Genomic DNA, 22,283 nt, shown 5'->3' with positions numbered 1-22,283 from the left:
CACATCAATATATATCCAGACAGGCTCAAAAATATACATACCCCCCCCAAAGATTATTTATTTTATAATTTTTTTTTGGTATGTTGCAGAGAAGCGCTTCGCTTTTTGTAGCCTTGATGGTACTGTATGTTGATCAAGCTTCTGGCTGAGGCCTGGCTGAATACTGGACCACACTGCTCATACAAATTAGGCAAATTTTTTTTAATTGTTTGCTTTCCTGGCTTTTACGGCTAGTCCACAAATGTTCAAAAAAGGGTTCTTGAAAAGTTGCTGTTTTCCTTGAAACGCTCTCGAGTGGTCTCCTGTGTGGATGTCTCTGATCCGACTCAAAGAATATTGTACATCTCACAGTACGGGGAGCAGCCGCTCTACTTAGCTTGGCATCAGCCCGACACAACTTATCACCTTAAGATGTTACAACAGCTTACCTGCTGGACACACCTCTGTGCCCTTCACCTGTCACACCTTTACCCAGCTGGAACTCCATCCTCCATCGAGGGACCCCTTTAACCAGCTTCACCACAGCTTTGTCAATTACGCAGCCAGAATGATACCCAGGAACTTCTTGATGGTTACAAAAAGCGTAACTTTCAAAAGGTGTTGGACTTATGTATTTTTTTGTGTTTACAGATGTATTTGTCCGAGTATCTGTGCATTTGAGAAAGTAAATTAATCCTTGTGCATCAATTTCCTGCTTTTTTTTTATTTTCACCTCATTTATGTTGTGTATAATTAATCCCTTTTAAAAATAAATGATTGAAAACTATGCCCTAATACTGTGACATCCATGCCTTTCATGAGTCTATGTACGCTCCTGCCAGGGACCGTGAATCCCACTGCAACTTTTTATCCCATTACTCTCCCTGTCTACCTGCTCTGTTGGATACATACTCTCTTTGTGTATCTGTGTGCCATAGCAGCCCCACCTCTTCAAATGCGACACTGGTGTTGTTGAGCTCCTTGTACCCCAGCCACCAGCGAATGTGGACGGGGGGATTACTCGAGGAAGCGTGGCAGCTCAGAGTCAACTCCTGCCCCTCGACGGCCTTCGGCGAACCCGACAGCGTCAGCTCCGCGGGATCGACTGATGAGAACGCACACACATCCACGAGCAAGCACACGAAGAGAAGTCAGTAAAAATATCACCCCGCATTCAACAGCTCCCTATTCTGATCACAGTGGCAGCACGACTATTTTAGGATGTGAGACACAGAGCTCGTATCAAGGGTGAGAGTGAAAATCACTTTGAGTGGCAACTTGTTTTCTCTGGGGGTTTTTTTCATTGTGGTTTCTAAAGTCTGCTTCGTTTTAACCAGAGGGGGAGACAGGGTACAATCGCTGCAGGCAATACGATGCTGCTGTATAAAGCCTTCAGGGGAATACAAAGGCTGGGGTGGGGCGGTGAGGGGACTGAGTTGACAGGTTCAGGAAAGAAGGTGGGTCATGGGTGTCAGTTTGCACAATTGCGCTTCTCCCACATTCGACAAAAAATAGATAAAAATAAATAAATAAATAAATAAATATATATATATACATATATATATATATATATATATATATATATATATATATATATATATATATATATATATATATATATATAGAGAGAGAGAGAGAGAGAGAGAGAGAGATAGAAAGATATCTATATATATCTATATCTATATCTGTATATATATATATATATATATATATATATATATATATATACATATATATATATATATATATAAACATTTGCAAATCATATTTATTAATATTGGAATTCCAGCTGTGAGTCTTATTCTGTGCCCTGCAGCACCTGCCAGAGCTTTGAGCGCTGCCAAACAATCTGCAGTTCATTTTCAACATCCCTCAATGGATGACTAGAAGGCATGGCACCAGAGCCTGCTGGGGAATCGGTAAGGGGGTGAAAAAAAAAGAGAAGCATATCGGTGCAACTTCACCCACACTGACACAGCAGGCGCGAAATATTGTCGAAACAAATTTCTTCCATAAGCCGCGGCTTCCTTCGGAAAGAAAGTTCGAGGCTTAAAGCAGACCGAAAGCAGCAGGGCATGTAGAAATTAACTCCATATTTGTTTAATTGTTGCTGAAGTAAACATTTTATATTCAGAGAAGAAGAGTATAATCTGTTAACTATGATTATTGCTTTGAGTGTAGTCTGTAGTGCCTCAGGACAGTGTGGGGAAGCAGTTGAACTGAATTAATGCAACAGCTCTGAAAGAGCCATGCAGTGATACTAGTCTGGAGGCAGCAGAATATATTGGCTTCAGCCACGATAAGCATTAGTTTCATTAATGATATTAACATTAGGCTCTTTTTTACTCAGCTGGATCTCGGGTATTTTTATGACTTTTTCTTGAATTTTTCATAATCCATAACAAGCGAGACCTGAAAAGGGCTTTGTGTGCTTTCTGCCTTCACTTACAGAACACTGTTATTTTGCGGGTGATGGACAGAGGAGACAGGGAGACAATATTGGCACTTTCACAACTCAGCTCTGCCTGGTTGTCAGCAGGGGTTATCTTTAGTGTGAGGATATTTCTGGACTTCTGGCCCACGACTTCCTCTCCCCAGGTCGTTGAGAGGACTTCACCTTCCTGTAAGGGTGATGGAAGTGTGGGGGGAAAAAAAAGGTTGCATCTTTGAATACAGAACCTTGCAGACGGATTGTCATGCATTAAACCTTTCATTATCTTTTCACATTCAATCCTCAAACTATAGTATATATTTTATGTGGAAAACCAACAAAATGTGGCTGGTGGAAAATGACACACGGTATTCAAATTAGTTTATACATAAAGACTGTAGTGTGGCGTGGAATTGTACTCAACCCCTTTACTCTGACACCCATAAATACAATACAGCACTAACAATTCCTTTCACAAGTTGCCTAATTAATGCACAGAGTCTGTCTATGTGTAAATCTAATCTCATTATAAGTACAGTTGTCCTGGGAAGGCTAAGAGGTTTGTTAGAGAACATGTGAACAAAAACATTGTGGCGATCAAAAAAAGCCAATCAGGTCAGAGACAAAACTGTTCAGAGGACTCCACCCAAAACGATAAGCCTGAAATGGAGAGCTTCAGTCAGCAATGAAGCCAAACGGCCCATGGTAACTCTGGAGGAGCAGCAGAGACCCACTACTTAGGTGTGAGGATCAGTTGACAGGCAAACTTTTACACGTGCACGTGCCTTTATTGAAAATTTGCAAGGGACAAGTGATTGTTGATAGAAAGCTGTTTGCAGGTTGCCTTCCAGACATCCAAGGGACTTGGCAAACACGTGGAAGAAGGTGCTCTGGTCAAAGGAGATGGATTTGAACTTTTTGGTCTATGTGCTGCAGACACTTTACCCTGAAAATCGTTCTGAACACAAAATCCCCACAGGGAAGAAAAACTGGGGGTGGCAGCATCATGCTGTGGAGATGCTTTTTTCAGAAGGGTCAGGGAACTTGGTCAGAGCGGATGTGAAGATTTAAGGACCTACACGTACAATAAGAAAACTAGTTAGATGCTATTAAAGACTTGAGGCCATGGTGCAGGTTCACCTTCCGGAAGGAAGGGGCAAAAGCTTGAAGCCGCAATTTGTTTCTACAAAGTATATAAAGTCATGGTAGTAGAATACAAATGCAAATCCACAATTAGCAGATTTAATTAGTTAAAAAAGTACTAAACCATATATCCATGTTTTTTCTACTTCACATTTATGCCATACTTTGTGGCGTCCTATGAAATAAAATACCCCCCCAAAAATACACAGAAGTTGAAGGTTTTAACTGTGCCAAAAATGTTTGAAGACTTTCGATTCATCAGAAAGAACAAAAGCAAAATTATTCTGCAACGCTGGAGCTGGAAGGGTTTGTAAAATAAAACGGCTCATTTAGCCAGTATGATTTTTCAAAGCTTACCTTAGTCCATTGGATATTGGCTAGGGGGTTTCCACCATGGGACACACACTCCAAAACGAGCAATGTCCCAGCTTTAACCTCATCTCTGTCCAAACCGATAATATATGGAGGATCAGGGGGATCTGTAAGAAGTGGGAGGGACAAAAATAAATAACAATAGCTCAGAAATATCTAAAGGTTAAACAAAACACAAAAATAGATACAATCTCATGATCAACAGCAAAATATGTGGTACCAATGGCATGTGAACTCCCAAAATGTTCAGTTCTGAGATATTGCCCATTTCATTCTTTCTCCCTCAGTAGCTTAACTTAAAGGAACTATACCTGATTGCTGCACAAATTCCAACTATGAGTGAGGAGTTAGTTTAGTTTGAACTGAATGTCCCACCCCCAACAGTTTTTTCTCCCAGAAACCCTCCTTCTCTCCCACCTGGTCTTCTCTCAGTCAACATGCACAAGACCAAACATGTGCCTCAAGCTCATGCACAATCCTCTGGAGGAAAAAAGGCAAAGGAAAAAATCAAGAGACTTTTCTTTGTTCTCTTTGACATAAATCGCTATGTCTGTAAATAATATTTTCCTGTGTGAATAGTCAACACTTACATGCATATCATGTTATTCTGTTTAGATAACCTGCCATGCACGTGCTGCTGGAGCTGCTGCTTGGCAGTAGTGGGGCAGCAGAGAAAGTCGTCCCGGGTTGACTCCAGTTTGCTGTTTATTCCTACTAAAAAAAATGCTTGGACTATCTCAATCGTGCAGTCGATTAGTCTGTTGTTATTATCAAATTACGTCTTTTAACCCATAACATATTGAGTAAAAAGCATTTTTTCTCAACCAGACAAAACTAAATTCATGTATAGTTGTTTTAAGATAAAAAATAGTATCTTTATAAACATCTTTGCTGATAATATCTAGCTTTATTGCATCTTTGATAAAACAGTTAGCTGACATCAAACAAGGGTTAGGTAGCTTATTTTCTCTTTTGGTCTGGGATCATATGGTCTGAGGTTTTCAGTAGCATAGCTAACTCTTTTTAGGACGAAATGGGCAGCCCCAGTGTCACAGGGCGAGAGGCGTTGTGTACCCTGGACAGGTCAACAGTCCGTCACAGGGCAACACAAACACACACAATTCAATTAAATTTTGACACATGTCATCTCAAGGCACTTTACAGAGACTAAATCAATCATATCATCCAGACAGATTGGTCAAAATGTTTCCTATTCTTGACAAGCAGCATTCACTACTCCTGAACGAGCGTAGAACCACAGTGGACAGTCGTCTGCATTGTCCATGGCTTTGCAGCAATTCCGCCTACTGAGCATGCATGAAGCGACAGTGGAGAGGAAAACTCCCCTTTAACAGGAAGGAAAACCTCCAGCAGAACCAGGCTCAGTGTGAACGGCCATATGCTGTGACCGACTGGGGGTTTGAGAAAACAGAGCAGAGACACAAAAAGCAAAGAAGCACACATTGATCCAGGAATCCTTTCTATGTTATAAGGTAGTAGCGGATGATCTGCCCCCCTGCATGGTGTCACCGCTGACAGAATGAAAGAGCCAGAGAAAGCCAGAGAGAACCCTTGTATGCACAAGAAGTACATGGAAACTCCATGCAGAAAAACACAATGCTGGGATTCAAACCTATGACCTCACTGCTGCAAGACAACGGTGCCAACATCTCTGACACCGTGGAGCCTTGTTTTAGACCTTTTTCACAAAATCCTGCCTCTCTCCTGCATGCACTTGGATCCGCAACCAATACACACCTCAACAGCTTGTTCTTTGTATTTTTTTAAGATTCGGTGCAGCACTTTGTTTTTTTTGCCTGAAAAATGTGTCACATAAATAAACCTTACTTCCTATGTGAAAAGAAAGGATGAACACGAAGTGTCCCTATTTGTTGAGACAGGGCCAATAAATCGGTCCCATTCAACATGACTGTGGGTATGAGGTCCAGATCTGATGAAAGCATTAAGAATTAAGGGGAACATTGAGTCCATAAAGCAAGATAACAGATGTTCAAACAGTAATAAGGCAACGTGAAATATGAATAAATTAGAGCCAGGCTTGAATAAAATATATGCAGTAAAATAAATTAGAAGAGGATGGGCTTTTGTTATTGCTGCAATCAGTTTCAGGGAGCACCCTGCAGACCCTGGACCAGTATGAAGAATTGCCACCTTGCTGACAGTCTGGCTGGCAGAAAATGGCCACAGCGCTGGCTTTGATGGGTTGGCACACTGTGTAATACTGCAGTGGAGGTCCCTATTTCTGCAACATTAGCACTTTACCACAGAGAGAGCATGTTACTTAACACGACGATGGAAAAGAGGGATGGGTAGGTTAGTTTAAACAAAACCACACGTTTTGAATGTGATGTGGTTGAGATTAGGCAGAGGTATTCAGGGTATCCAGTCAGCTTGTAGATGACGCAGGACTGGAGGATGTTCCACCTGGGAAGCGCCGCTAAAACATCATGAAGGGAAGAAAAAATTTGTAACACTCAGTTATTTTAACTGATCAACAGGGTATAAAATATAAATACCACTGTGGTAAACAGTAGCTGCCATGTCACGCTGCTTCGTGCATTAGGAAACAAAAGCTTTCACAGTTGCTCTGCCAAACAAAAGCAAAAAGGACATTAAATAACAATAAGAGAAAGTGCCAGCGTGTGTGCCAACTAACCTTTGTGCGCAGCAGCTTCAATTTTTATCCTATGTTGTCAGACACTCAGTGAAAACAGTATGAAGGAAAAGGCATTTTCTGCCTCTGTGCATTCTGAATTTAATTTGCGCTGATGAACACAAATGTTCCTGGGTTAGTTAAGGCTGGATTTGTTATTATAACTGAGGTGGCCCTGGCTACCATTAGCCTATCAGTTATTATAATGCTGTTAAAAAAAATAAATTGCTAGAAGCCTTGCTTATGTAATCCATTTGGACTGGTCTAATAACTGGTTGGTGTATTTTGGTTGGGGCAAAAAGAGTCTTGCAGACAATATATCAAAATTAATGAAAATGTAATTGCATCAGTGTACAAGTGGGACAAAAAACTGTGGTCCTGTTAATCATTAATTGAATCCAAAAGGGGAAATTAGTATTTTTTTATTTGTATCTGTCTTCTTTTGAACAGGTGTTACTTTGCCTTCATGTCGAATGTTTCGTCTTGGACCACAAGCGCAGGCTGAGTGCACAAGACAGGATGCCCTGCGGGCCTCCCCGAGGGCACCTGGCCTTCTGTGTAGTTGAGTGTGCCTGTAGCTGCACGAGTGTATGCTTTGAGGAAAGAAGCTGAGACACTCACAATACACATTCATGGTCACCGTGGTCACCACAGGCTGGGAAACGGCCTTATTCTTGGCGTGACACGTCAACTCTCTCCCATTGTCAGATTTCAGAGCAGTGACCCTTGGAGAGGTAACACAAAACAGAAAGAACGGCAAGTTTAAAAGAATGATGGCGCCCGGAGATCTTTTTTGGTTGATATGGATAAACAATGGATGCATACAGGTATATTAAAAAAAAAAATCTTTCAGAATTTAGTTTATTTCAGTAATTAAATTCCAAAAGTGAAGCTCATATATTATACAGATTCCTTGCGCACAGTGCAATAGAGTTCAAGTGTTAATTTCTGTTAAGTTTGATAATTACGGCTTGCAGCTACTGAAAAATGAAATTGCGGATGATCAGAAAATGAGAATACACATGATAATGATTTTAAACACTGAAATTTAATTTTATGTTATAAACCGATATTGGGAGGACTGCTAATTTTATAGTGGTCCAACAGACAGTCACTGATATACTCCTCCACAAGGACGGTAAGCCAAAAAGGGAGTTGTTGCAAATAAAACAGGTTGCTCACTAAGGACTGTATTCAACCATAAAATTGAAAAGTTAAGTGGAAGTATGGTAGCAAGAGGCACACAAAACAATGATAATTGTATAAAGAACACTGAACAGGAAAGCTGTTCATGCTTTTGCAGTTTTGCTTTCCTTCATGCAAGTTCTATAGAAAGGAACCATTTGGCATAAGACATTTTGTAACAACCATCTTTTCATACCTATCTTGAGGATATTTTGTCCCTTTTTGGCAACCAATTATTTAAAATAATTTGTATGGTCTTTTGTAAGTAAGAAGGACTTACTTACAAACGTAAGACCACTGAGCAAAACTCCTGCCCTTTGTTTTCTCAATCAAATTTAGGGCAACACTATTTAAAATTAGATATTCTAACAATTTTACTCCTTCACTAGTTTGTACTATTGCAGTTTTGATCGTTTTGTGCTTATATTCATGTGATATTAAAAAAGCAGCTGCAGGACATTTTTTTGCCAACCATGCATCGATTTGTGGACATTTGGCGCCTGCTTTGATAAAATAAATAAATAAATAAATTACCGCAATTTGGATATGAACTGATTAGGTATACAAACACCAAATGGTTTGATCACATGGAGAAAATGAAACTTGTTTAGAACAATTTGTGGGTATTCAATGGAGGGACAAATTCACAAAGGGGCAAATTGACCTGGATCCAAAACTAGAATTGCTTGCTGTTAATAATATCTGAATAACAGCTCACTGCAATCATGAAGGATAATCAAGTGGACATGCTGCAGAACAAACCAAGAGAAAGCTGTGGGTTCTGCCCAAGTTACAAACAAAGTAAGTAGCGTTCTGCTTTTTATTTGTCAAATGTGGTTCATTTGAAAGCTGATTATCCAGTCACATTAAAAACAAGACCAATTTCATTTCTGCCTCTAAACATAGGATTATTACACCTGCTTAGAACTGAAGTATTGTAAGGTGTTGAACCAAGATAGGAAACACCTTCCTATTTCAATTTTCCAAACCAGTGACAAATCAATGATGAAAACAATAAATTGCTCCCCAAGCAGCAGCCCAGACTGTTTCTTATTTCTGACTGCTTTTGTTTATGACCTCTCTTCACAAACAGTATGTTGACACAATAAATCAAAATCAGAAGTATTACATATGAGTGGAAGAGCTGTGCTTAGCCATATTATATATTTTTTTCTCGGCGTAATCTGTGCACTGGTAAATCTTCTGAACCGGTGAATCTCAAACGTTTTCTAAAATAAGATCACAGTTAATACTAATAATTTTCCAAAACTTGCTGGCCGTTTAAAACCGGAAAAACATTGTGACTTTTTTCCAGCTTGTTGTGTTATTTGATGAACTCAAAAACAGAAGAAAAGAACAAAGTCAAGACAATTCCCTCACATTGAAACCTTATAAGTAGTTGTAGCATATATTTGATGTAATTATCCTTTCCAACATTGTAACAATGGACTCCATTTTTACTTAGAAGATGAAAATTGCAAGCTTAAAGTTTGCAATTTAATAAATAACTTAACAGAAAGATCCCTTGCTGCTAGTATTTAGAGTCAGACCCAAGTTAAGTCTTCAGAGCTAAATGGAATGCAGCATTATCTGCCACCAGCACTTGTCCCTCATTCACTACCGTCCACTTAGAGTTTTGGTTATTGATGTCTCTCAGCCTTACATAGTGGCAGTTTTTTGACCTGGGTCATACAGAGGATTGTGCAAAGTGCCATTAGTAAAATCATGGTGCAAAAGCATCAGATCAAATACTATTGTTGATACTATTGTTTTTCTTCTTGTGCAGTCAATGTAGAGTTGGTGCTGCCTACTTGCTGCTGAAAAAAGTGAGACTATTGAAAGTGCTTGATTTCAGACTGCACTGTGTTTCACCCTCCCCTAAGAATTTAGATGGTTTCTGACATTTTGATAGGTTGATGGTGGGTGGCTGAAGGAGGGGCTAAACCAGGGCGGCACTCATGCAAAAATCCCCAATGTTTCTACATCACAATTAAATTATTTCTTTAAATCTGAGTAGCCTACCACTGAATTTTGTAAAATTTCCAATGGTACTTGTTCCACAGTTGACGAATCATACAGCTAACAATGTCAGAAAAGAAAATGAGATGGTGTCTAGCAAGGGTCGTTAGCAACATTGCAACTACAGTTCGTCAATCAACCAACATGTCCATTATGGAGTAGAAGTCAGATTTTTCATGTCATTTTAGAGCAAGCCGTGGCAATTTTCCAGACACACCCATGGGATAACATTACTAAAGTAGCGTTTCTTTACCGCTTCGCTTACCTCCAAAACAAAATGGAAAGAGGGAAATAGCTGCGTAGCCTAAAATGACTGAAAGCATATGCTGTAAAAGTTTGCAGGTTAAAACTAAATTGCTCCATTGAAATCTAAAAGCTTTTCAGGTTCCAGAAAATGCTGTTTGCGCCTGGTTCCAGACCATTGTCCACATATTAGCCACCTATTGTATATAGCAACCAGCCTTCCCATTTGTGGCTTAATAGTCATGTGTACCTTGTCATCTTGGCGTGTTGATGCAGCCATTAAGTCAGCGTTGTTCAAAAAATTTCATGGTAATGTAATCTCGTAGGAGGGGAATATTTAAGTCACAAATGAGATTTTCCAAGCTGGTCTCGTTTTTTTTCTTCCTTCTTTTTGGTTTAGGAGAAAAGAACTTCTTGCTGTGAGTTTCTTTGTCAATAAATAAAAAAATAAAAAACTGTTGTCTAATGCAGACAGAGCTTTACAGCAGCTTCCATTCTTGTCTTGTTTGGGTTTCAGTTCATGTCTTTTACATAAAACTACAGTACATGACAGCTGTTAAAATCCCACAAGGCCTGCTGCTCTGCATGCACACTGTGATTATAAAGAAAGAGCATCAATACTGCTTAAGACCTTGGCTCCAACTCTGGATAGCTAGACAATAGCACAGCTCCTCAGTAAAAATGTTATCTCAGAATATGACAAGAGGTTATTATCTCTGACACCGAGGAGACGCGCAGGATTAAAGCAATCTATGCCCCTGTTTAATGTATAGGCACCTGGTGAACCGGCGAGGTTCAGGCTCTGTCTCGCTGCGGCGATGTAATTTCGTGCATTTGACAGGAGCTAATTCAATCGTGCGACGGCAAGTAACAGTTGACTTGTGTGTGTGCTGAGATTCATTGTATTCGCTAAGACAGATGGAGAAAATAACAACACTTTGAAAACAAGGGAAACAAGGAGCCCAGGCAGGCTGGGGGGGGGGGAGATTGAGCGGGCTGGTTGAGGAGAGCGAGTCTGGCAGGCGGTGGAACACATACGTTACTTCAGCGTGCGTGTTCAGAAGCTTATCCTTTGAGCCAGACGTGGTAAAAGACGTCGCACCTGTCAGATCGACTCCATCTAGAAAAGACACAGCGGGGAGGAGATGCACAAATAAGAAGGGTACTTTCTGTAGACGTGTTCACATGATTCGGATGTGTCAGTGTCGCTCTCGCTGGAGCAGGGAATACTGAGAGGTGCAAATAAGTTTATCAGCGTGTGCCACAATTATGCCATCTTTGTTTCAATATGTATTTGTTGAAATTTGGGATTAGAAATAGATTAGGTTGTATATGAATCAGGGACCTCGCTCCCACTAGAAACAGAAATGAGTCTCACAAAATTTTAGCCCGACGCACTGCAGCAGGCAACCAGTTTAAGTGAGCGACTAGCAACTTGTGATGTACAGTGTAAGAGTAATTGTGAAGGCAGGAGGAAATTGTACATTCAAATGTTCAGGCTATCCTCCCACACAGTGTTGTTTGCTATTTCAGAAATATATTTAAAAAAAAAAAAAAAAACAGAATTAGTTGATGGAACTCCAACATTTTTCTCGCTTGAAAATGAAGGTCACGACTAAATACAGAATATTTCAAAAGGGCAGCAGCACTTTCTTTTCCAAGCTGTAGTTCTCATATTGAAATTAGCTGAAAAGGGTCTCACCTTTGTACAGACTGATATCAGCTTCAGGCTTTGCGTCAGGGGCCACGCACTCAACCCTGTACTTTTTCCCCACCACCCAGGGTGTCGGCGTGTCCATGATGAAATACGGCTTCGATGGGGGGACTGCGAATATAAACAATCGACTTTCAGATTTATGCCAAGGTTGATATAGCAATGCAAATTGGTACATAAGTGTGAAGTGGATGCAAGTGATGCATGACACATTTTTCTGACCAGTAAAAATGTTAAAAGTTCGGAGCGCCCTTGTATTTAACTTACTCTGATGCCCTGAAAGAAAATCCAATGGAACCAATCAAAGAGTCACTTAATTGGTAGAGTTCGCCTGTGTGTAATTTGTTCTCAATATAAACACAGCTGTTCTGTGACTGCAGATGAAAATGAATCATTGTGGCTAAATCTGCCATATATACATGACAGCTTAATTTACAAATTTTGATTAATTTGCACTGCCCCTTATTAAATAAAATAAACATACATGCAAAGCATTAAAGGTTTAAAGCTACGTAGTTGTTTGAAACAGGATTAGAATATGAAACACATCCAAGATTTAGAACATCTCACAGTCTACTGTTCATCATCTAACACTTAAAAGAGTGTTGCTCTATGGCCATCCAATTAAACGTACAGCTTGTCTTCACAAATCTGACTTTTTATAGAAGAGTAGCCATATCGGAGCCATTATTAAAAGAAAGCTGTTAGCCGTCCCGTTTAGAGTTAAAGCCATGTAGCAAGAATGCAAACATGTGGAAGAAAGTACTCTGGACAGCTGAGGCCAAAACTGTCATTTCTGGTCTACGAACAAAACACCATGTGTGATGGAATACTAAATTATCATGACCAGAACATCCCCACAGTAAAACCTGGTGGTAGTGGCGTCATGCTATAGGTAAACATTCCTTCAGCTGTTGTGGGAAAAATGGTCACATTTAATGGGGCTTAATACAGGGTATTTCTGGAAGAAAACCGTGACACGCTTCAGAAGACTTGAGAATGGGGCATACTATCCATCCGACTGAACTTGAGAATTTTGTGCAAAGACAAAAGGGCAAACGTTTACGTCTGTAGATGTGCCAGATTTTTTAGAGACATGTTGGTCCTAAATAGTACAACTCATGTGGCTAAACACAAAATCACTGCATATATTTCATGTATTGTTTTCCTTGCACCTCAAATTACTTTGGGTGTGTCTATTACATACAATTCCTAATAAAACACAGCGAGGTTTGAGTTCATACTGTGAGAAAAATGTAAAAAGTTCACCCATCCATCATCTATACCCGCTTATCCATTCAGGGTCAAAGGGCAGTTGGTACCTATCTCCAAAAGTCATTGGACGAGACCCAGGGCACACCCTGGACAGGTCACCAGTCCATTACAGGGCGACACAGAGAAACACACCGATGCACTCACTCACACCTAAGGGCAATTTGAAATGACCAATTAACCTAAAAAGTCATGTTTTGAGACTGTTGGAGGAAGCCATAGTACCTGAGGGGACCCATGCATGCAGAGGGAGGACATGTAAACTCCATGCAGAAAGAATCCAGGCTGGGATTTGGACTCAGAACCTTTTGGCTGCAAGGCAATTGCTCTACCAACTGTGTCACTCTGCAGCCCCTAACAATGTTTAAGAGGCATGAACAGCTTTTCAAGGCACTGCAACATATGCAACAATCCGAAAGCAACAAGGTAAATTGTAAGGGTGAACGGATTGACATGCCATCTTTCTGTCAATTGTGAATGATTTGCAACTCTCTCTCTCTGTCTTTGTCTCTCTCTCTGTCATAACCTGCACGCCAAATATGCTTTCAGTACTGATCAAAGCAGTCTTCATGTCTCCGCTGTTCTACATTACAATTCTTTTATCTGACCATGAATAGGAATTCCAGACTAAAATTAAAAAATAAAGATAACAACAATAACATAGCTTTTACCACAAGGGACCAAGAAACATTTGGCAGTGAATTGTGAAATCTGCCACCAGCCAAATTATCAAAGAGATCCTGCAGATCTATCAACTTCTACCGAAAAAATAAAAAAAATAAATAAACAAAAAACTGTTATGTCACGCGCAAACTGCACAGAAAATGTCCGTCTACTGTGCCAACTTTGAGAGAGTGGGTGAGCCTGTAGAGCTAGAGATCATGGCTACAGTGAGGTTTGTTTTTCTTTCATCAGAGATCAAGTGCAGAGGCTGTCTGAGCTGAGCAACAAAAGCAGTGAATTGGTACGTATAGGAAGGGAAGTATAGGAGGGGAGTAATACGTCAAGAGTGAAAAGTAAGCATTAGACGTCCAGTGTAGTTGCTGCTGACTCCTAATTTTTATATATATATATATATATATATATATCCAGCTCCTTTGTTTTGTCGACACCTAGAATGTGTCTTTTACCACTAGGAGGAGCTGTTGCAGTATCCAGTGTCGCACACATGCTCTGGTCTGCTATTGAGACAGATGAGATGTGGCTGCAGCTTCAAACTGATTTAAAAGAAGCAATCGAATCTGCGTGGACTGTGATGGGTTACCCAGAGCACTGCAGAGGCGCACGCCGCAATAATGAGATGCATTTGTTTGTTTTCTCCACCTTCCCTCCTCCTCCTCTTCCCTGAGAAGTTGACTGGGCCATGCATCTATTGACAGCAGCTGCACTCTCAATCTACTCACAGCAACACAATTCACATGGGCGCATCACTTGTTGTGCTCGAGGAGCGTCTGGCAGCCCAACAAATCCTAAAAATAAGAATAATGATATGCTCACAAATGAGCCAGGCAGGTTTCTAATTTCTTCCTCCCTCTCTGAAACGCTACCCCGTCCCTCGTATCTCTTGTTCACTCCATCATCCCTCTCTCGCAGCCCCGGCCCACCTCCCTCCCCTAAATGCTATCTTTCTTGACCACTGCAGCTAAACTGCAGAAAGGGAGGAGGAAGGTGTATTCTGTCTTGGACTGGGGTTTGCAGCTCGCCATACATCACATCCACTCAGGCACACCATGTGATCCCATCAGCCCAGTCAGGAGAAAGTTACACATACACACACACACACACAAAAAAAAAAAAAAAAACGTCTACTTATTCAGGCTTTGCGAAAGTGTCAATGCCCCGTGAACCTTTTCGCGTTTTGTCAAGCACAAACCGAAAACCTCAATATATTCTACTGGGATTTGATGCAATGGACCAACACAGAGTGATTCATAACTGTGAAGCCAAGAAAAATGACACTTTTTTTGTGTGTGTGGTGTTTTGCTTCTTTTTTTCAAAATAAAAAAAAAACGAAAAAGTTTGGTCTTTACATGTTTTGACATTTTAATCTCATAGTTTAGAGAAACATCTTTCACTGCAGCTGCAAGTGTCAGGTATCTATGAACTCAGCAAACAGAGGGACTGAAAATGTTATCCATTTTTCTTAGCAAAATAGCTCAATCAGAGTCATAATTGGAAGGAGAGTGCCGTTGAACAATCATGAGGCATGTAGTGAAAAAAAAATGAATTCTTAATTTGATTTTAACCTTTCTGTCACAGCTCTTTCTATGTGTTTAGGGATGCTGTCCTTTCTGGAAGGTGAATCTCTGGCCTAGACTCAGGTCTATTGCAGCCTCGAACGGGTTTTCTTTCAGGATTGCCCTGCATTCAGTTTCATGCATCTTCCCATCAACCCCAGACCAACTTCCCCATCCCAACTCAAGAAAAAGTATTTCAACAGTATGGGGAAAGCTACAATGAAATGTTTTAGGGCAAAAACATGTTAATTTTCTTCTCGGTCGATGTTCACAGACGCTCTCCTTCCCATCAGCCAGAGCTCTAACTATTTTGAAAGGAAGGTCGAGCAAAGATATTAGCTTGTAGATGTATGAAGCTGAACTAAAAACTTGGTCCTCAGATTTTTACATGTTTTTCATATGTACAAATCTGAAAAAAATCTTTCCCATTACATCAATTCACTACTTTGTGTTGGTTAATCACATAGAATCCTAAGAATAATACATGGGAACTTGTGGTTTCAAAGTGACGACACGCACAGAGGTTCCAGGGCTATTGATACCTTGGCAGGGTGCTGCATTTGTAGAAAATGTGGAATGAGTCAAGCAAACATAAATGAAAGATAAAGTAAAACAATATTTAATTTTCCATACATGCATTCAGATCAAAGCACAGAAACCTTTAACACCGTTTTTCCAATTAGCTTCTATGGCTCCTTATTTTGTCCACATGCATTATATATTCTTTAACATCCACTTACACTCACTATCTCTCGCTCTCCTCCAGGTACATATATGAACACAAAAATAGATATGCAAAGACCGGCTCCTGTCGTTCAGAAGACAAACAGTAAGCTGCAGAATTTGAATTATTAGACAAATACAGACGGATGGATGGATAAGGCAGATAAGAACCAGATTAGCAAACGCACATTAGCATGCATAAGCAGCTCTTCCCACCTATCCTTCTTCATTCACATTACTTTCTTTGCTCCTTTGCCGTAAAAACACCCAAAGATAAGCAACAATCTACAGTGCATGCAGATTTGCGCACCTCCCCAACAAACTGACACAGGTGGGGGAAATATGCAGATGTTCATCTCGCTTTGCTCGGAGTGTGTGTCTAACATGTGATACTAACATGATTCTCCAAATGAGGCTGGCCGAGGAGATAAACAGTCTCTAAAAAGCTGATTGTGCTGAATGGGACAGAAAATAATGGAGATCTGAGTTCTTAACAGCAGACCCACTGCACTCATCAGTTTTATCTCTGGGGAGGGAAAACACACACACACACACACACACACACACACCAATGCTCAAGTGTGTTTTTATAAATAAAGACACACACTCGTGCCTACACACATGCACAGATTGTAGGTCTCAGGTGTGTGATCTCTGTCAATAAACAGAGCTCCCTTTTTAGCTTATCCGTTCTCTCAGCCTTTCCCCCTCTTTTGCCTTCCTGCACTTTCACTGTTCGGAGGGAATATGTTGAAGAAAATGTGTAGGACGAAAATCAGATGCTCACACAGCCACCCCGTCATTTGTTCATTCAACCAAACATAACTTGTTTTGACTGTATTACATAACGGTGAAATTCTTTTTGGGAACATCCACCTCCCATTTGGACATTGGCGTGCAAAGCTAAAAATATACCACATGCTCCCACACTCACACATGGTTTGAACTCATCAACTTGTAAATATGTTGTAATGACTTATTTGTACCAGCTGTGAAAAATGTGGGAAAAGCTTTCAAATAAATTCATCTTTTATTAGAGCAACATAATGTCACACGATAAATTTGAGTAAAATCAGAAACATTTCATAACTATATATCCCAATTTTGTCAATAGTGGACCATGTAAACTTCTATAAGAGTTTACAAGGTTGGAGCCAAAAGAGTGAGGCATCTTGGTCTTTTTACAATCTTTCCAGATGATCCAGAGTCCTAAGTCCTCTCTTATGCTCTTATCTCTTCAGCTTACTGTACACGTTTCCTATAATATACAGGTCTGGGGAATAAGATGGGTATAGGAGATAGGTTGATTTTATATCTTGAAGACACATTGCCATATAGGAAAACAAATATCCACCAACGATTTACTACACATTTAACAGACAGAATGCAACATATTTTTTGGGACATTTTGTTACACGATCAAATGTCATATCCTTGGTCCTGGTGCACTGGAACACTGTGAAGTTCACACACTTGTTCACAATGCTTGTGCATTATTCAGAATATGAGTGCGTCAAAGTGACACACATAGCTTAAAGACATGACACACATGTGTCATCATACATGACAAGAGAGGAAACAGTGTTACGGCAGCCTAAGTGTCATCTGGCCAAAGCTAAGGTTAAAGCTAAGGGTTCAACTTCAGGTTAGATATTCCATGCATATATGTTGCTCATATGCATGTCACATCTGATGACTGTTATGGAGACCAAACTAACTCCAGGATCTCAGTGTTTACTCCAGTTTCTAAAAATTCATTTTCGAAAACTTGTCTTTCCCTTCCCAACTTGTCACTGTTTGGTGAAACGTTGGGCCCCCATCCAACCTTGTTTTTCCCAACTCCAATTGTTTAAAACCATTCATTTATTGCTCGGACCAGATGCTCTGTTCCCTCTGCTGTTCTGCATAGGCTTGAAGACCCTCAGCCAAATAATCAACCAACTGTGGTCTGGCTATGGATGCCGACTCAGAAATGGGGCCACAATCAGACAGCTCTTGTACATGGATGACATAAAACTATATGTTAAGAGTGACCGAGACATTGCCTCGCTGATCCACACCACCAGGATCTACAGCAGAGATATCAGATTGTCATTCAGGCTGGAGAAATGTGGCCGGATGGTGACAAAGAGAGGGAAGGTAATCCACACAGAGGCGATTGCACTCCCAGATGGCTGAATAGCAGATGTTGAAGAGAGCTTGGTATGAAGTACCTTGGAATACCGCAAGCGAACAGGCAACCACGAATAGGTCACACGGAAAGCAGCAACAGCCAAATACCTGCAACGAGTAAGGCAAAATCTGAGAAGTCAGCTCAATGGCAAGAACAAGGTCCAGCCAATCGACAGCTATGCCTTGCCAGTAATCAACTTATTACCCTGCTGGGATAATAAGTTGGCCAAAGGAGGAAATCCAGACCACTGATGTTAAAACATGAAAGCTACTCACCATACATTGTGGGTTCCACCCCAAATCCAGTATCCACAGGCTATACACTAAGTGCAAAGAAGGAGGCAGAGGCCTAGTGAGCATCAGAACCACCATTAAAGACGAAACATCCAAGCTCCAAGAATATATCAGGACGATGGTTCCAAGGTACGAAGCACTCAGTAAAGGTCCCTGACAATGGAAGTTGGGGAGAAGAAACTGAAGAAACCATCGTGGGAGTAAAAACCCCGGCATTGGATGTACCACTGACAGATAGCTTAGTAAGCTGGAATTACCACATCCTACCAAAGGCTAGAGAGGGACGGACTGAAGGACAGGACTGAAGCACTGATCATGGCAGATCATGGCAGCACAGGACAGCACCAGATCAATAGAGGCTCAGATCTACCATACCAGGCAAGATCTCAGGTGCAGGATATGCAAAGAGGCCCCAGAAACCATCCAGCATCTCACAGCAGGGTGTAAGACACTCGCAGGGAAGGAATACACGGAACACCAAAACCAAGTGGCTGGTATAGTGTACAGAAACATCTGTTCAGAAAACCAGCTGTAGACCTGCAGGTCAAAATGGGAGTTGCCTCCCAAGGTGGTGGAGAATGGCAGAGCTAAGATCCTGTGGGACTTCCAGATACAAACAGACAAAATGATAATGGCCACCCACTGGACATTGTGATCATTGATAAGCTGCAGAGGACAGCTGTTGTGATTGATGTGACCATCCAGAGTGATGGAAACATCAGGAAAAAAGAGCACGAGAAACTGGAGAAATACCAAGGGCTCAGGGAAGAAGAGCCTGAAAGGGGAAGACAACAGTGGTGCCCGTGGTCATCGGAGCACTCAGGGCAGTAAGCCCTACTCTGGAGAAGTGGCTCCAACAGATACCTGGAGAAACATCAGACATCTTGGTCCAGAAGAGTGCAATTTTAGGAACCGCTAAGATCCTAAGAATATCCTAAGAATATATATATATATATATATATATATATATATATATATATATATATATATATATATATATATATATATATATATATATATATGTATGTATACTACACTGGGTGTATATAAGCATGGGTGTACTTAAATTAAAGATTGGATTTTTCACATTTGTCTGTGTGAGATTATGCCGCCGCAGTAAAAGATTAATTTATTTTTAGGCTTTTCACACATCTTTACCAGGGATGCCAATAAGTGGAGGGTGCTGTCTATGCTAATTAAACGTTCAAAATAGAATTAAAAGCTGCCTCTTAAGTGTCCCATTTTGCTATTAAGCACGACGTCCCCTGGTAGTTATGAAGGCAGAAACTGACGCTTTAACATCAGTCGGGCACTCTAATATGCGCACCATCACACCAGTGCATAACTCGTCAACCTCTGATGAGAACATATCTTGGGTAGCTGTCAGAACTTTTTAAGAACAAGGATGAATAAAGTCGCTGTGCTTCATGTTGCTTGTGCCCCCATTTAAAAGTTGCTCCATTATTCATAACAGGGAATCAGAAAAGAAGGCTCATTATATACTCTTCAAGAGCTAAACTCATTAGCTAAAGGCGAAACCTCGCCATAGCCCCGGTTCCTAAAATGTCCTCTCACCTCCAAGCAGCTCTGATGATAAGCGTACGCGCACGCACTCAAACACAAACGTGTGCATATTTCTGTCAGTCCCTGTCGAGTGAGTAATTCGGTCTAAAACCAGAACACATCAAAAAACTGTTTTGAGCGTTTGCAGGAGGCATCTGTACAGGCACACAACGTGATGAGAGAGAGAAAGTGGTTCATTAATAGGATTAAATGCTAAGGCTAATGGTACAAACCGAGACACAGGATGTGTCAGGTATGTGATATGTGGCTCCGCACGGGGGTAAGTTTTAGCAGCAGAGGGAGGAGGAGGTGGTGGGGGGGGGGGGGTTTAGCAGAGGTTGTTATTGTCATGGATTACTCACTGCCACTTGATCTGCCTATAGCAGTAATCCCCAATCTAAGCTCCACAGAAAGGCAAAAACACACAGGAGTTATGTTACACCAATGGATATGTCTTGAAAACATCTCTTTGTAAGCCCATGGATGGGGGGCTTTATTGACATTTTTCTCTCTTCCCCCTGCTATTCATTTCCTGCGGTGATTTATCTTGAATTAGTCAGTCATGATACCAATTTTACAACCGGCAATCTCAGTTTGGCTTTTCTTTTGTGAATTCCTTCCCCACTCTCATGAGCCAGGTCTTCATAAAGGGTTTATAGCGTTTTGATTTGATGCAGAGCTTGATGGGATCCGGCCACGGTTGACTGGTTGGCAGGGTGGGATGGGGGGGCCTTGGGAGCAATCGTCGTCTTGATGAAGGAGTCTATGGGAAAGTCATCAGAGACGGTGCTTTTCAAAAAAAAAAAAAAAAAAAGGATGCACACTTTCTAGTCCCAGCTCAGCACTAACACAAGATTGCATTCATCAGCTCATTATGAAGCCTCTGATTTCTCGCATATTTTGAATTACATGAACAGCTGGAGTGGAACTAATGATCCTTTAGGACAGACATTTTTCAAAGAGTTTTTAAGGTCGTCACTTCGTTCTCTAACCTTTTTAACAGGTGTAGCTGTCCATCCCGAAATGTAAACAGCCAAAAAACACAAAACCACCCGCCGTCAAGCGCGGACTAGACTCATTATCTGAGCGTGTCAGAATGAGGCCCGATGCTACACAAGCATGATTCCTGGGCATTTTGACCTTTCTGGCTGAGCCAAAGGCAATCATGTTGGTTTTGTGTACGTGGACGCACATGTAGTGGGCATCTCAGAGGTAATAAATGTGGGAGTCAAACCCGCTGTGGCTGCAGGTGTAAGGCCCGCTGCAAGATACGGAGCTGCTGCAGAGGAGAATGGAGCACAGTCATTTAAAAGAGACGTCTGCAGTCTGTGGCTCTTGCTATCCTGCACCATCCCTCCTGGCAGCCCATTGATGTCAGAAAAACCTGCTCTCTTCCCAGAGGAGAGAGACTGCTGAAACTGCCACAGCGAAAACCCTCTTAACCCCCCCGTCAAACCTTCATCACCACCCCCACAACCGTATTCACCAAAGAGAAAGCCTGAGCACGAAGGAGAGAGGGAGAAATTCAGTGACAGAGAAAATGGGAAGCGGTTGGGGGTGGGTCTAAGTAAATGAACTGCGCCTGGAGAAGAAAGGTTCTTTTAGAGTCCTTTCCTGACCACATATGGGCTCACTCCCACAGGCAAGAACGATGGGAGAGAGTCGTTACAGAATGACAACAGGTGGTCCGGTGTAGTTTTACAATTACATATGTTTCACTCCACGTCCAAGTTGAACTTTTTAATCACCTTAATAATTTATTCTGTGCAAAAAAAGAGACATGAATCCCTCTTTTAGCTTGTCAAGTGGCACTGTTACCTTATATGTTACAGCTGCTGGTTAATGGCCACCCAGACCCATAAATAAATAATATTTAAAGAGATAAAAAAACTTCTCACTGTACTGATGATTTTCAGGTGCATCTCAATAAATCATAAAAACACCAAAAGGTTTATTTATAAAAGTGAAATTATACATTATGTAGATTCATTACAGACGTAGTGGCATTTACTCCATTAATTTGATCATTATGGCTTGCAGTTAATGAAGACCCGGAATTTAGTTTTCCACAAACTTCAATATTGCATAATATTAATAAAAAGTGCAGTGTCTAATGTTGCCGTCATGTTATGTCCTACATAATCATGAGGAAAACTGCTGAATTGTCAGATGGCCGCCTACACCTTCTTACAAGGAGGATAAGCCACAAAACAGATATCTCTTTCCAAGTATGTTGATAGAAAGTTTAGTGGCAGGAAAATA

At 41.0% G+C, this 22,283-nt stretch overlaps 1 protein-coding gene across 1 annotated transcript in view; it reads right to left on the bottom strand.

The window, feature by feature from the left end:
* Positions 1-22,283, bottom strand: part of nphs1 (NPHS1 adhesion molecule, nephrin) — a 104,950-nt gene that overhangs the window by 24,653 nt on the left and 58,014 nt on the right. The window contains exons 8-13 of the mRNA XM_036132350.1: positions 11,749-11,871; positions 11,085-11,166; positions 7,221-7,324; positions 3,911-4,032; positions 2,429-2,600; positions 927-1,084 (exon numbers count right to left, since the gene is read on the bottom strand). Coding sequence (XP_035988243.1) covers positions 927-1,084; positions 2,429-2,600; positions 3,911-4,032; positions 7,221-7,324; positions 11,085-11,166; positions 11,749-11,871 — 761 coding nt within the window. The remainder of the gene's footprint in view (positions 1-926; positions 1,085-2,428; positions 2,601-3,910; positions 4,033-7,220; positions 7,325-11,084; positions 11,167-11,748; positions 11,872-22,283) is intronic.

Source organism: Fundulus heteroclitus, chromosome 3 (assembly GCF_011125445.2).
Source record: "Fundulus heteroclitus isolate FHET01 chromosome 3, MU-UCD_Fhet_4.1, whole genome shotgun sequence".
In the NCBI taxonomy this organism is placed as follows: Eukaryota; Metazoa; Chordata; class Actinopteri; order Cyprinodontiformes; family Fundulidae; genus Fundulus; species Fundulus heteroclitus.
The sequence above is the reverse complement of the archived record's forward strand: the minus strand, read 5'-3'. Positions and strand labels throughout refer to the sequence as shown.